Below are 16,046 nucleotides of genomic sequence, written 5' to 3'. Positions count from 1 at the left end.
GGCTATTTCATTATTTTCACCATCTCAATTGTACTATTTGGTCAAGTAGTAGGTAGCTAAATCTAAAATGAACATTTCTTTAACCGATCTTTGCCTTATCAAATTAAAGAAACATTAGTCATCCATCCAATTTTATTTAACGTAGTTACGTATTGTTTACACTGTATTACTCTTATTAGTTCTTCAACTTAGTTAATACTCCCTCCGTTCACTTTTACTTGTCCATTTTTTACTTTGCACACCCCTTAATAAATAATAAATGAAGTGTATTTAAAAAAAAAAAAAATTATTTTTATTACATAGGGTAAGGAAAGAGAATTACAATATGAGGATTTGAACCCTCACTAACAAGGTAAAAGTTCAGATAGTCAACCAACTGAGCTACTAGATCCCTACTAAATGAAGTGCATAATTTACCAATCTACCCATATTAATTGGTGCATATTTTTATTGGATTTAGAAAATGATTTGAAGTGAGTAATTAATATTATTGGTAAAATGAGAAAAAAAAAATTGTCTTGTCTTAATATGCTAAAAGTGACTAGTAAAAATGAAAATTTGGTTAAAATACTGGACAAGTAAAAATAAACGGAAGAGTATCAGCAAAAAAAACAAATTTTATTGATTTGACTCTAAGGGAATATTAATTATTAGGTCACTTTTTAAATTTCATAATTTCAATGAGCAAATCACTTGATAGTCGCGTTTCACTTATGCACTTATATACTCTCTCCATTTATTTTTACTCGTCAAGTATTCTAAAGATAGATTTTCACTTTTACTTATCATGTTTAGCATATCAAGAGAAGATATTTATTTTTTCTGTTTTACTTATAGTATTAATTACTCACTTCAAATCATTTTTTAAATCCAATAAAAATATGCATTAATTAATATGGGCACATTTAAATTATACACTTCATTTATTATTTCTTAAATAGAGTGAAAAGTCTAAAGTGGACAAGTAAAAGTGAACGGAGGGAGTAGCTCGAGGCATCTTTTTTCATTGTCATTTGAACTAGTTAGAAATTGTTACCTTGTAATACGTAATTTGACCCAATATAAAAGGGAAGAAAGAATATGCCAATTAACCGTCATTTGCAGAATGATTTGGTATGTTCAAATTAATACGTAGGTAAGCACATGGGGAAAGTTAGAAGCTGGACTAGGGTTAAAAAAAAAAATGATTCTAGAGAGATTGAGAGAATATAATCAGTAATTGAGGTGCAATGATCAGAATTCCACCGGCCTTAGTTAAAAGTTTCTAGCTTAAACTTTGCTTATGAAGAATCGTTTGGTAAGAAGCATTTAACGCTCGTGATGGAGGCGGCGGGTCATAGAGAAGAACTAGCATGTTTTTAGGTTAGCAAACTGCTGGAAAGGGGTACACATGATATTTTAACGGAATCTCTCATCAGAGGAAAATGAAAAGACATAGCATAAATTCACATGGTATGCGCACAGGCAATACTTGAGACTTGTTGGACCAAAGCAAACAATATGTGTCATGAGCTCGGATCGTGACAAACTGTTTATTTTTAGTTGGGCATCAACCGTCAAAAACATAGATAGTCAAGCCAATGCGTTTCGAATACCGAATCCCATAAAATATAGGTTCTAGAAAGAATGACCATATTACCATATTAAGGAGTACAATAAGAAGAGGAAGAGAAAACAGCTGCAATTTGGAAAAAAGAAAGCATTCTTTGGTGGTTAAGATGCTCTACTATTATTTGGGCACATGCTATGAACAGATAACTGCTGATTAAGAAATCCTTAACCAGCCTTTCATTTTTGATTATTTAATTAAACGAACATGATTAATTATTCAATTAGTAATTATAGTTGATGGAAGAATATATTTGCATGTCCAAGTAAGCCAACGCCCATATTATGCTCCATATGGGCGTTATAAATATAGATTGGTTTTGTTTTTATTCTTTTATTATTTTATTTTTAATATAGGTATTGAGATGATGACTTTAATAAAGGGGGAGGATTATGCATGTTCCTACAACAGTTCTTTGCATCTCGCCCTTTCTCATCATAAAGAAGGAACAGGGCTTTTAATGGGGTTGATCTTATTTTCTTTACAGATAACTTTTACAATAATGATTTGGTACGGATTGGTTAATTTTAATATTGAGTTGCTAACTCACATGACCACCTTCTGCCTTCACCAAATTGATATATGTTCCCAGTAACTTAAATGGGTCCTACAATTTCATTTTGTGTGAGATTTTCAAGTTCTTTCAAGACAATAATTATTTTATAATGAAAATCTCAAATCTTTAAACACAATAATCATAGTATCTATTACACCTATGTCTGATAAAAGTTTTGTCCGCTTCTAATATATACTGTAGGTTTTTTGAACTATCAAGTAGAATTGACCGACATGCTAAGATAGAAAGATCTAAACCTTAGTTCTCTTTCACAGCGGAGAGGGAGACTGGCTAAAAGGCTCAAAACATATAAAGATTAGCGTAGTGACGTAGTACACTAGACCGATTCAAAATTAAAGATAGAACTCTTTCTTATGCAATTCACGTATTGCTTGATAGAAAATGATTTATGTTTTTCCACCGGACCATAGTCTTGACCTATGATTGAGCTACAAATTAAACAAGAGTAGCTAGGAGGTTAAGGTGGGTGAGGGCCGGGCCTGCCTTTTCAATCAATATCTACTCGCTCAGTGTGGTTGTTGGTGCGAATTGTAAGGAATCTTGGTCTCGAGATTAAGTTTTCATAACACCATGATATAATAACCTAACAAATCAAGTAATGACTTGCTATAATCAGTTAAATATTGTGTTAATATTATAACAATTATTGTCTTATCAGCATAAATAGCTAAATCCTTAACTTAGTCATTCATAATGCGCAATAGTTACTTAAGAGCAGTTATAAAGGAGACAGATTTCGATAGTCGTCGACTTATAGTTGATTTCAGGGATTTGAAAATGACACAACTGTGGAAGAAAATAAGGGAAGAAAACGTCTAGGTAGAAAGAATTTCCTAACTATTTTGTTTTGCAGTTGAAAAAGGTTAAGAGTAGAAAAAGAAAATTTCCCTTTTCCTATCTCTTGTGAGTTGTGTTTGTCATACAAAGAAAGAAGAAAGCATTTTCCCTTCTCCGCTCTCCCATTTTTGCCCAAGCAAGTGACTATACAAAGAAAAGAATGAGAGAGAAAGGAGGATAAGAGCATTAACTATTTCATTTACATATTTATCTTCCTACCTTTTTTTTATTAGTACAGACAAAGCACTAAAGGAGCAAGAAATGAAGTATTTCAATGTATATTGACATACTGAGATCTCGTGAGATTCTTCAAAGAATTCAAGTAGAAAATTGAAGCATTTTTTTATATTGAAAAAGATAGCTTCACAATGTGTACAAATGCTGAGGGGCCAAATCAATCATAGGGATATACATTCATAAATGCAAAACAAGACACAAGATGGAAATTTCAGATATTGAGATCCCACTATATTGTATTATTATTAATGTATTGAATAAGTACTCATGAAGGGTCTTCTCCTAAAGGAAAAAAAAATGCAACAATATTTATTTTTGCGATACTTTTTGGACACTTTTAACTTCAAAATTTTGACACTTTCGGTGGGACTAGTACACGTTTATTTTGGCCCATTAGGGCTTTGATAAATTCACTTTATTAAGCTATAGTCTTATTCCTACTACAATATATTATTTCATGAACTTGGATCTTGTGCTTCCTTTCACGTTCTCGTGTGGACATGAGAACCATGTAACAGGTGAAAATTCACTCATGAGATTAAAAGGTGAAATAGCTAGCTTGATAAAATTAGTAACAACAACATCATCATCACCATTTTGATGAGACCAAAGTAGTAATTTTATGTTGTACAACTAGTATTTTCATTCTTCGCGTAAAACCTAGAGAAGGAAAGAACACGTTGAATACCTGAACCAATACAAAGAAATAAAATCCCACATTTTCAATATTTATAGAAGATTCCTTGAATTCCAACGATGTATTGTTTGCTGGCTATAGGGGAGGAAAAGAAAAGTAATGAAAATTAACTTTCTAACACTTATTGGTTCATTGGATTTAAAAAAAAAAAAAAAGTTGCGAGATAAAAGCGGTTGAAAGACTTCTTAGAAGAAATTAAAGTGGTCAATTTTTCTTGGGGAAAATACATTAAAATCCCTCTAAAGTTTAAAGTATACTCATTTTAATAGCTTTATACTACTAAGCTATGAGGTGTTTTTGTTTCTGTATTAGTACAAAAGAACTTCCCGGAGGACGTTATACTGAAAAATCAAACTTGACTGAGGCAATTGAAACTTGCAACTCTAGAACAATAATAGGTAACTAGTTCATGGGTCCACTCTTAAAAATGTATTAGAGAAAAACAGGAGAAAATGACTAATTGCATACTTTACTAAGTGTTAGTTTGGTAAGTGATTACTCATTTGGGCCAATCATTTATGCAACTAATTATCAAAGCGTTGAGTAATGACAGCAAATAAGTCTTCTGATTGGCCCAACCAACACTCTTATTAATAGTTTCTAGTTGGAATTATCAACCCATTATCACCACCACAAAACAATAGATCGAGTCATTATTAAAGTCAACTGAAAAAATAATTATTTTGTCTCACCTTCACTAAATACTTATTTAGGAAACGTCGTTACGTACCTCTTCTTTGAGTGATACTACTATTCGGTACTTTATGCTTATAGGACTTGAATTCGCTATTTCAAAATTAGAGCAATAACGGTAATTTACCATAAAAATTATGGAGTAATGTATTAAAGTAAACCCAGATTTTATTTTTTCTAAAATGTAACTTTAGGTTCATACAATGAAATGTGTTTTTGTTTTCTTTTAATTTGAATATGGTTTTCTGGTAGATCAAAGAACTATAGGAATATGTTATTTTCTCCCTCTGTAAGTATGGGACCAATTATCACGGTTGCTTTTAGAGAAATTCATTTCATATGAAACAATTTAATTTCCGTCGAAAAATATGATTTTTGTTTTCTCCACATCATACGGAAAAGTCACATGCAACTCCAATATTTTAAACATCTTCAGATTGTCTGCACAAGCGTGGCTTAAATGAAAGACAATTAACTCAAGAGCATGAAACCTAAATAGTTTAAGATTTGAAATGTTTAATTAGGATTTCTACTCAAATTCATATAAAATTTCCCAGTTCCTACATATCGATTGCGGATGGGAGATTTCATGACCTTATAAGGTCTTAGGAAATCACCATTTCATGAGCTAGCTTTTTTGGTTAAGTCCAGTGTGCATTTTTTATCATCCCAATTCTCGATTAATTCGATATTAGCCCTTACATTATATTGCCCATGCTCGAATTAGCAGGTCCGGGCGTGCGGGGGTGTTGAGTTTCCTTCTTTGGTTCCGGAGCGTGGACTTGGTTGGTCTCTTGATTCTAGGGCAATCCTCGTCTCATATACAAATGTGTACTAGCTTCTTCGTTGAGTTAGACCAATTTTCATTTTGTTATCAAATAGGTTTTCTAATTTCTATTCAGCGTTGGTTTTGCAGTATTATAAATAGGGGCAATACTACTTATTTTCTTGTGTTGGAATTTGAAAGTTTACGAGCGAAACAAAAAAACCTCGTACCTCCTTTTCTATCTAGTTCGCGAGATTTCTTCTAAATAAGAGTTATTCAATCTTTATCTTATGCCTAATTTATTATCTTGCAAGTTGTTCATTTCAAAAATTGGCTAGATAAACCAGCTGTACCCTTCAAAGATAAACAGATAATGCAACAGGGATGTAACAGATGATGTACCATAGTTTTATAGGTAGCATTCAAAACGCTGCTAACACAGAAAATTTTAACATCAATTACAAAGACTGGCAGAGCAGGCTGAAAGTGTAGGTGTTAGAATTCTGGTAGGCTTATTTCCCAACATCAAAAAATGGGGTTCTATTACTATTACCCATATTCTGACTCAGACTTTATCCTCCTTCACATTGCTGAAAACTATGTGATATATATAGGACTCTGTGCTATCACAATTCAATATATGGAGCATCTGATAAATGGACAAGTTGTGATCATTTTAGCCCATTGGATTTGTTTGTTATCCAAAAAACACTGTAGTTCCATTTGTTAATAACCTGCATTTCTTTTAACACGATTAACAGAAGATTAAGATAATTAATGAGCTCATTAAAATTTTGTCTCTAACGAGAAATGCACTTTATTGGAGCTTAACCTTAGACCTGTTCTATGTACGTCCCTATTTGTGCCTCAAGGCCTACTTGACCGACTCTAACCAGAGGCACTGTAATTTCTGCAGTGCAACAAACTCTGCTGCATGTATTTAGTTAACAGTAATATTCATTTGTTGAATTATACTAACCATTTATTTATTTATTTTAATTTTGCTACCCCATCTCACTTACGGTCTTTAGTGCCCTTATACCATGTCTACATTTAATATCATTACAAGTTAATCAGTATATACTAAATTGAAAAACAGAATAATGTCCATGTAAGTTATTTAATGTTAATATGCGCTCTTCTATAGTTAACTTCTTCCGGCAATATCAAGCATATTATGGAGTCTTTGACCGGCTTTGTTGAGCAATCGCTACAACGAAGTCCCTGGTATTGAGGAACAAAGTTTGTTAAAGACAGTTATACCCGAAGATGCAACATAAGAAGATGAATTGGTGACATATGAGATGTCCCTGAATCAACAAACATATGAGATAGTGGAGGAGGCATTACAAACGAAGGAGGAACCAAAAGAAAAAGAAGAGTCATCGAATCTGACAAGAATAAAGGAAGAAGGTCAATATTCAGAAATTATGGAGAAAATAAGAGAAGGTCGAGAATATTAGTTGTGGTATAGATGTCTTCGATTGCAAAGCAAAATTTAATAATGTTCAAATTGATTTGTCAATGATTTGTGGGATAGCTAAAAAGGATAATTTGGTTGGGAGTAATGCTCTTTCGGTAGATGCTACTAGTGTTTTAAGTAATGAGATATGTAATAGACATGATTGGTCTATACAAGGTGGAGCGATTGAAAAAGGAATAGAAGTACCACCATTATCACACAAGAAAAATTATTTGAAGGTATTGAAGATGAATCTAGTGATGAAAGAAGCAAAGGAGTTCATCAAGAGCAAGTTTGTGATGATCTACCCAAAATTGAAGCAAAAATAATTAAGGGTCCAATCCACAATATATTGATGTGCATGATTATGAATATTGAAGACGCAATCAATTTTGAGCCATTATCCGATATTGTATATTTTGAGGAGCATGAAAATAATACTCTACCACATATTGAAAGGTTAACTAGAGTCGAATGGGCGCACAAGACCAAGTATAAATCAATTGAAGAAGCAGTCGATTTTAAATCAAGACTAGTTATTAAAGGATACAAAAAGAAGAAGAAATATGCTTATGATATTTTGAAGGTGTTTAACATGGAGCAAGTCAAATTAACTTTGAATATTGTTGAAGAGAAACTGAAGCTGACTAAAGACAACACCCACAATTTTGTTGATGCTACATATTTTAGAACATTGGTAGGGAGTCGAAGGTATTTAACTTCTACAAGACCTAATATTACTTATGGAGGTTGATTAATTAACAGATTTATGGAGTCGCCTCGTCAATCCCACTTGCAATCAGCTAAGAGAATTTTGAGATATGTTCAAGGTACGCACTCTGATGGCATATTTTATTCAAAGACTAATGATAGTAGTCTTGTTGGATTTACAAACAGTGATTGGGCTGGTGATATGATGCAAAGAAAAAGTACTTCTGGATATGCGTTTTATTTGGGATCCGGTGTATTTTCTTGGTCTTCAAAAAAGCAACAAATTGTTGCTTTGTCAACAACAACTGAAGCAGAGTACATGACTGCAACAAATAGTACTACACAAGCATTATGATTGAGAAGGATGCTTGGATTTGTTCAACACAAGCAAGATAGTCCTACAAAAAAAATTGTGATAGCAAGTCTGCGACTGAGTTAACAAAGAATCTAGTTTTTCATGGCCGGAGCAAACACATTGACATTAGATGTCACTTCATTCGTGATTTGATTCAAGATAAAGAGATAGTTGTTGATTATTACAAGATTGAAGAACAAGTTGGTGGTGTTTTCACAAAGCCGCTGAAACTAGAGTTGTTCATAAAGTTGAAGGAGATGCTAGGCACGGTCAAGTTTGAAGATACTTGGTTTAAGGGAGGCTATGTTGAAAATAAACAAAGAGTAGGAAACCTAAGTCATTTAGGATTTAGTTTATCAAATCCATATTGGAATAAGCTTTTCTAGTCCTAATCTATTTTGGTTGCTAATACTATAAATAGGAATGTTATGTCACATATATTCATTGTAGTGAGATTCAAGAGTTTTGAGTTATTAAGTAAAGCCTCCTACCTTCTCTATTTAGGTTGATAAATTTCTTTTATATAGCCATTATTTAGTCTTTCACGTGTGCTTATATTATTCCTTTGAGTATTTTTATTTCCTTCATTCAGGATCATTATCTGCCTCAATACATTATAAATTGTACAGACTCCTATCCAAAAGCTTAACACTTCCGTTTGTTCATAATGACTTGTTCGGCCAGGCTGTACACATTTGTTTCTAATGGTTTACAAGAAATGGAAACTAATAGAGCATCAATTAATTAAACCTAATCCCAAGCTAATTGAAATAAACTAAACTAAAATAAAAAATATATTTGCTGGCAATCCACAGTTAGAAGTCCCCTTGTATGAGAGTTTCAGAAGGACAGGAAAAATAGCAAATTCCGTCGTAAGCACACAAACATATTCTTCAAAATTTTAATGATTGCCAGAATACTATAAGGTAAACGATTATGGTATATGAGAAATTGAGAGGTTGATAATCGGTATACATACATCCCACTTATTCCGGGATTCTCCCAATCTTCTGCTCAGTCAAGAAATACAAATGATTCAGCTGTTGCCACACGAAGGAAAAAAAAAAAAACACAGAACTGTGCATGAAGAACATATCTTTCTTTTCAAGTGTCAGATGAGCAATTCTGAGCTACACAATCCATTAAATACAAATGAACTTCCACAACCCCAAGAAAGCACAAATATTGTCCTTTCCACCAAACTATTAATACGGACATACTCAAATTGCCAAGCATTGTGTTCTTATTACCAACCACGCATTTTGAACAAAAACCCCACTTAATATAAAATTCAGACATGGACAGTCGGTTGGAGAAAACTCTAATCAGCTCAGTGCAGTGGAGACAAGAATTTCGGCCCATTTTTTCCTAATACTTCCCCGTAGACCGTAGTACTCTTTCAATAATGCAAGGCATGGAAGATGTGACATACGAATAATTGAGCTAAAGAGTGTGACAGCCTCACTAAACAATTCAAATAATGTAACAGCTGTAAGAGAGTACATGGCCGAAACCATATATAAGTATAAGCTAAATGTACACTGATGCATGTTAGATAAGAAGTTAGCGATTTCAGATAATAAACTACAACCCGATGAAAAATGTGGAGGACACATTATTCATACAGTAATAACAATTTCTCGAGTGCACACATACTGAATCAAACGACAAACTTGGGTCTGAAGTACACACTTATAAGGGAACTTCAACAAGCAATACAATTAAACATTACCAAATTACCTCTAGAAGAACTCTCAGTACACGACACACATTAGTTTGCATACAAACTCCAATATCAAAAGGGTCTTTTTAAATAGACAAGATAAAGACCTTAGACAACATATATTACGCGAATAAAAAAAAAACACCATGTGGTAATTAGGTAAAGTATCTACGCATGTTGCGCTGCCAAGACCAACAATCAGCCGCTGTTTATGCCTTTTAAAAAGGATCCAAGTTTATGAGCTCTTCACCCGTTTTGTTTCCCCTCTCCTACTAGTAACTGGATGGATAGCTTTCATCATGTGTAGATAGGCTAATTCCTGCTACGACACTTTTCCATAGCCCTTGGGGCTGCACATATAAATGCACAAAAAATTAGTGGCAATGTATCATGTTTCTGGAAGATGATACGCTATAATAAATGTGCACTTACCCCCACAAAAGATGCCTAGCCTACCTTGATTTCCCTAACGTTTCTATTGCCGAGTAACGAATAAGCAAAACGAGGATAATCTAGACAAACATTAAGTAGAATAAAAGACATTGTAAATAAGTAAAGAGCACCAGAGTTGAAAGTGCAAAAATATGGCCCTCCCCCCCATCCACCAACAACAAGACTTCGTGCATCTGCTCTGACAATCAATCATGTTGGTTGATCGGTCAACCTTAAGCACTGTTTTGTACACTTCAACCAGCTACTACTTAACCCTCTTTACAAGAAGCGGGTATTCTAATTTTAGGCAGAAGAAAGAAAGATGGTAACAATTTAACAGATCCATAACAAATGTAGTTCTGCCAGGCAAGCAATTCTCACTCACTTAAACAACAACATACTCAATGTAATCCCACAAGTGGGGTCTAGGTAGGGTAGTTTATACGCAGCCTTACCTCTAACTTTCTCAATTACTTAAACAATCTTTGAAAAAGAAAAATTTCACGGTAATTCAGAGAACTATCATGACATATAGCTGGGGTGAGAACAGTCCTAAAACAACCATTTCATAACCTCTAATTATTTCTTCTGTCATACTCCCTCAGTCTCAAATTGCTCGTCTTACTTTCCTTTTAGTCCATTTCAAAAAGAATGTGTCTTTCCTTTTTTGGCAACTCTCTAATTCCAACTTTCCACATGGCATGTTTAAGATTACAAGATTAAAGGGCATTTTGGTACATTCTACATATCTTTAGTTAACAACCACAAGATTCAAAAGTCTTCTTTACTTTCTTAAAACTTTGTGCCAAGTCAAAACCAGACACACAAATTGAAATGGAGGGTGTCTCTTTTTTTTTTTTTTTGGTCGGTGATGCTCTTTTGAGTTAATTTCTTTCCCTCGAGCTCCTCTACGTAGTTTTTGTTTTGATAAGTATAACTGCCTAAGTAGTTTTTCCAAAACATAGAAAGGGTTCATGGAAATCAAACGTCGAAACCTGATAATTTTGTGTTACAGTTTATATAATCCTACTTTATCACCAAACAGTTATGCATGTAACAATACAATAATGAAGGTATAAACCCTGAGAACAAGGTGGGGAGGAAATACTATTTTCTTTTACGCTTTGATAGTGTGGATGAAGTGATCTCGAAATTCATAGTTGGCTCAAAAAGAGATACTCACCCAGGCCAATGGCATCTGAACCTTTCATGATTCTCAGCCTCTTGCAGGTATCAATAAACATCCTGCAACATGACAAAATTAGGAATTAAAAACCATGGTCATCATCGAATATACAAACTATCTTACAGAAACTACATTTAGCATGATTCATTACAAGTATAAAATGGAAACTACTATACTAGAAATTGCAAGAGCAACCCTTAAGAAACGTGCTACTGTTGTTTTTATATTGTAAAAGGGGCAAAGATTCGAGAAAACAATATGTTCAGGTAAACCATAATTATACTAAACTAACAGACTCAAACTCGAAAAAGAACAAAAAAGGAGGGTGATAGAACGATAGATAGAGAGAGAGAGAGGGGGGACTAACTCTCTGTTCATACATACGGAATCAAGCTGTGGAAAGCTTATCATTAGAGTATTATTTTCTTGACTGTAAGGTTAGATCTACGTTTAACAGTTACAGTGAAAATTACATGGAACAGAAGCACTAATAATTAGACTTGTATGAAGCAAGAAATGAAAGTCACATGGGTTATTAGGTGTTTTTTCCCAAAGCAGCTAGTAGTGCAGTCGTTATTCATTCTAGCAATATCTTTGAATCCTAGTTGGGTGTCAAACCAACAATGACACCGAAGACATCATATACATGCTAGAAATAAGTAATAATAGTCCATAACTGAAGACAGCACACAATTGTAAATTGTCGATCTCAAATACTGCGTCTTCTAACTTCACCATGGCAAATCTTCTCATACCCAATAATATTTTCTAAAGATAGGCCTCAAAGTTTTCTGACATGGTTAGTAGTGTTAACTCTCAATGTTCCTATTAATCAAGTCTCCTTTGCAATCAAACTCCAAAAAAGCTCTATCAATCAAAAAGGATCTTCTTTGTATCATAAAGCAAACCTGCCTGCACATCTTTGTGGAGATGATATAATCTTCTTGCAAAAGACTGGTGGTAGAAGAAGGAGAAAGGCACAAAACCTGGTTGATTTGACCTCAGCTATCTACTTAGGTCCAATAAAATCTCGTGAATATCATAACTTTCCATGAACCCTGTACTAGAAGGCGAGGTTTCTCAATTCAGAAATTTATGTTTCAGACATGAGATTTCCTCACTAGTTTAGGAACTACTGGAGCATCCTCTCTAAGCTTCCAGTTACACAAGCACTTATTTAACTTCCTTAAGTGAGCTCCATCCAGTCTTAAGTCTATTCATGTATTTAGAGATGTGCTATACTTATTATGAGTTCCACTGAGTCTACATGTACGAATACATCCACACCATATGCATTAAATTCTTCTTTTTTCGTAGGAAAATGCTAGAAGAATGTGTTGTAAACCATACAAAACAGTTCTAAAATTGGGAATTAAACTAGCAAGAGCTTACTCCCAAGGCACATCACCGACAAGCATCCAGTCTCCATCCTTATCTTCGTAAGTTAGTACATATTCAGATCCATGAAGCAAATCCTTCAATTTGCTCTCACTTAACATCTCCTTCCCAGGAGCTCCATGAGATCCATATTGACCTGTCATAACAGGTAAATGGCAGTAACTCGGACAATGAAATGATCTTACTGTTTTAAGCTAATCACTGAAATTATGAATTAGTAAAGGCTTGAAAATAACTTACCAATAGTAAAACAGCTGAACATTTTTTCAAGAGCAGAAGAGAGCTCCTGGTATGCAGAATAGTTTCTGAGGTCGACTTTCCTCAAATAAGGAGCACCATCCATGCTAACCTTAATAAAAAGAGCTGGTGATCCAGCTTTTCCGTCCACCTCTTCGTTGTTCTTTGAGGCAGATGCTAATGTGTTCTTTCTAAAAGATCGAATGGGTGGCCAACCTACAACCTGTGTCCTGAAATTAAACAAAGATCACAGATTATACCACTTTTATATTATTACACTTTTGGACCGCTCTGAAACATAATAGCTGGCAAATGTATATGTTTTGTATATTAAGTATAAACATACATATAATATACATGAATATATACAGTCTACATAATCAGTGTATAGGTTTTGTATATTTTGGCTAGCGCCCATGGTTAACTTTTGCCAACGGGCCAAAAATGAAAAAAGCCCTCTATAATCAAGTCCAAAAATCTTGCTTCTTTCTCCCAGCAGGAAATACTCACTTGGTAGCAGGGGCACCACTCACAGCAGAAGGCTTCTCTGAAACTGTACTCTTAGTAGTTGCATCTTTCATTTTTGGTGGTTGCACACGAGAGGCCTCCTTTGTATCACCTGCTTTCACACCTGAATTCGATAGAAATTTTCCCTGTAGAATAGATTTAGGAACTTCAGTTACAGCTTCACCAGAAAATCAGTATCCTTAGTAAAGACTTGATTGTTCACCTCCATAGCATCTGAAAATCCTCGTTTGTTGCCAGTGACTACTGGTTTCTGTGATACCGAGAAAGCAGAATCTTTGGCAGGGTGCAAGGGAAAGAGAAGCTTCTCATCAACCTTTGTCGAGGCCAAAGGGCAAGGCTCTGTGGCCCTTTCGGGGGACTGCGACCCGGGGAGCCCAAGCCTGAGCTCGGTTGCCTTGAGATTTAGTCCACAGGCAGTATTGTCCTCTGATGAGGTGGAAATATTACAACTGTCCACCGATGAACAATCCGAAAGGCCCATATAGTTACGCTCTTTAAGCGCTAATCCTTTTGAGCATGCGCTTCCTAAGGAGGTCGAAGAAGCCAGTAGAGTTACATTACTCTGGCCCTCCTCCTCCCCCACATTGAGGAGTGGTGGAGACATAACTATTCCCAATCACACTATTAATACTATTTCACTGCTCAATTTACAAAAAGCAAAAAACACTATTAACATAACTCTCTTCAAGATCAAAAACCAAGTGTAACAACTCAATAAAAGGCTCACTAGATGAACAACAACAATAATAATAACAACCCTAGAACCACAAAGGCAAACATAAAGTCTAAACAGAATCCTTTAAGGTGAACACAATTGTATATAAAAAGAGCTCTTTTCACTTGCCCCAAAGAGCAATCGCGCGATTCTAGGTTCAAATACACCCCCCTCCCGAAAAAGGAAAAAAAGAGAGAGAGAGAGAGAGAGACGTCTTAGCAAGGAAATTAGAGTACTAAGATTTGTCATATTAAGAAAAAAGCATAGCAAAGTAGATATTAGCAAGGTAAAGTCCTCTCTTTATTTTGGGGGTAAAGAATTACCAAGGTAATTAACAAATATCCAAATTACTTTAGCAGCTAAAAAAATAAAGAATTTCCTCATAAAGCAGCTACTTTAGCCCAGAGAACTTCCGAGAAAAAGAAAAAGAAAGATCATAAGCTTTTCAAAAGGAATATTCCCATTTCAAAAGGAAGCATAAGGAATGAAATTAACCACAGCCAAGAACTAAAACTTTACTCAAAGACTAGTTATTGAATACAGAAAAACACACCCCCAAACACAAAGAAACCAGTAGTTCTTGCCTTCACTCCACAAGTCATACCAAAAGCGAAAAAAATCAAGAAACAAGAAAATATCCTTCATTTTACAAGGTGCAACAACTATATGCAGTTCAAACAAGAAACAGAGCTGATTTTTAAAGACAAAAAGAAAAATAAAGAATCACTTAGCAGATCTACAAAACCAAATGAAACAGAGTACAGATAACCTCAAAAACATAAACTTCACAGAAAAATAAAAAGAATAAAACATGAGCTACATGCAAAGGAGAAGGAAAGCAAAAGTCAATATTTCAAGAACTAAAAACCAAGATTAGTAGCTCAAAAAAACAAGAAAAAATGGAGGAAAAATCCTCTTACCTGTGAAGCAAACTTGTGAAGTTGATCTCTTAAGAGAAAACCCAAGTAGAAATTGAAGAAAGAAAGATGAAGCAGCAACAAGCAGAAAGAAAGAAGATGGTGGTGGTGGAGTACTGAGGCTTTTTTTTTTTTTTTTTTGGCTTGTTTAGAGAGAGAGAGAAAAAACTAAGGACCCTCCATTTGGCAGACAGTAACAAAAGCTTATTTGCTGTCCTATGTGAAACCCCCTTATTGCTTATTTTATTTTAAAAAACAAAATAAAGTAGCAGTACTTCTCAAAAAGCTAAAAAGTAAAGACACAAAAAAAGAGGGTTGATTGGTAAATATTTATCCGCACAGCATATCTACGTAAAATCATGTAAATATTTTACTCTCTTTATCTCAAATTATCTCTCCTGGTACAGCTTCAACTTACTGACAATGTTTTCTTAGATAGAAAGGTGTGGAGGTCGACGATTAGGCTAGAAAGTTAGTAGGTAGCTTAGTGGTCTCCGTAGCACTAGTATTAGGTAGTGCTCGTATAGTTTCATTTCTTAAATGTGTATTGTTATCTGTTACCTCATTTGCTTTTTATCGTGCTATTTTTATTACCATATTTCTCTTGATACCTTGTTTTTTACCTTGATATTTGTTGTCACATAGCTATTTTTCTTTCGAGTCGAGGGTCTGTCGAAAATAGCTTCTCTAACACATAATGTTAGGGGTAAAGTCCGGATACATCTTACCCTTTCCAAACCCACTTGTAGGACTACACTGTGTATGTTGTTGTTCTTCTTCTCCTTTTACACGCCCTTGGGGCCTGTTTGGAAAGTCACCTGGTAATTGGAATTGGTGTAATTACTAGGGTAGTAATTACACGGTAGTGTAATTACAACGACCTGTTTGTTTGTCATAACGTAATTACAGTGTAATTACAAGCATGGTGTTTGGTTGCACAAGTGTAATTACACAATTAGTTTAATT

General features: G+C 34.5%; 1 protein-coding gene across 1 annotated transcript; it reads right to left on the bottom strand.

Moving 5' to 3' along the window:
• Window positions 1-9,617: 9,617 nt before the first annotated feature.
• On the bottom strand, window positions 9,618-15,292 carry LOC132627675 (auxin-responsive protein IAA8-like). The gene is made up of 7 exons (XM_060343151.1): window positions 15,084-15,292; window positions 13,651-14,086; window positions 13,431-13,573; window positions 12,924-13,150; window positions 12,678-12,819; window positions 11,283-11,344; window positions 9,618-10,017 (listed from the first exon to the last, which is right to left on the bottom strand). The coding sequence occupies exons 2-7, from the start codon at window positions 14,050-14,052 to the stop codon at window positions 9,980-9,982; spliced, it is 1,014 nt and encodes a 337-aa protein (XP_060199134.1). The 5' UTR covers window positions 14,053-14,086; window positions 15,084-15,292; the 3' UTR covers window positions 9,618-9,979.
• Window positions 15,293-16,046: the final 754 nt, after the last annotated feature.

The sequence above is a fragment of the Lycium barbarum genome, chromosome 2 (assembly GCF_019175385.1).
Source record: "Lycium barbarum isolate Lr01 chromosome 2, ASM1917538v2, whole genome shotgun sequence".
Lineage (NCBI taxonomy): Eukaryota > Viridiplantae > Streptophyta > Magnoliopsida > Solanales > Solanaceae > Lycium > Lycium barbarum.
The sequence above is the reverse complement of the archived record's forward strand: the minus strand, read 5'-3'. Positions and strand labels throughout refer to the sequence as shown.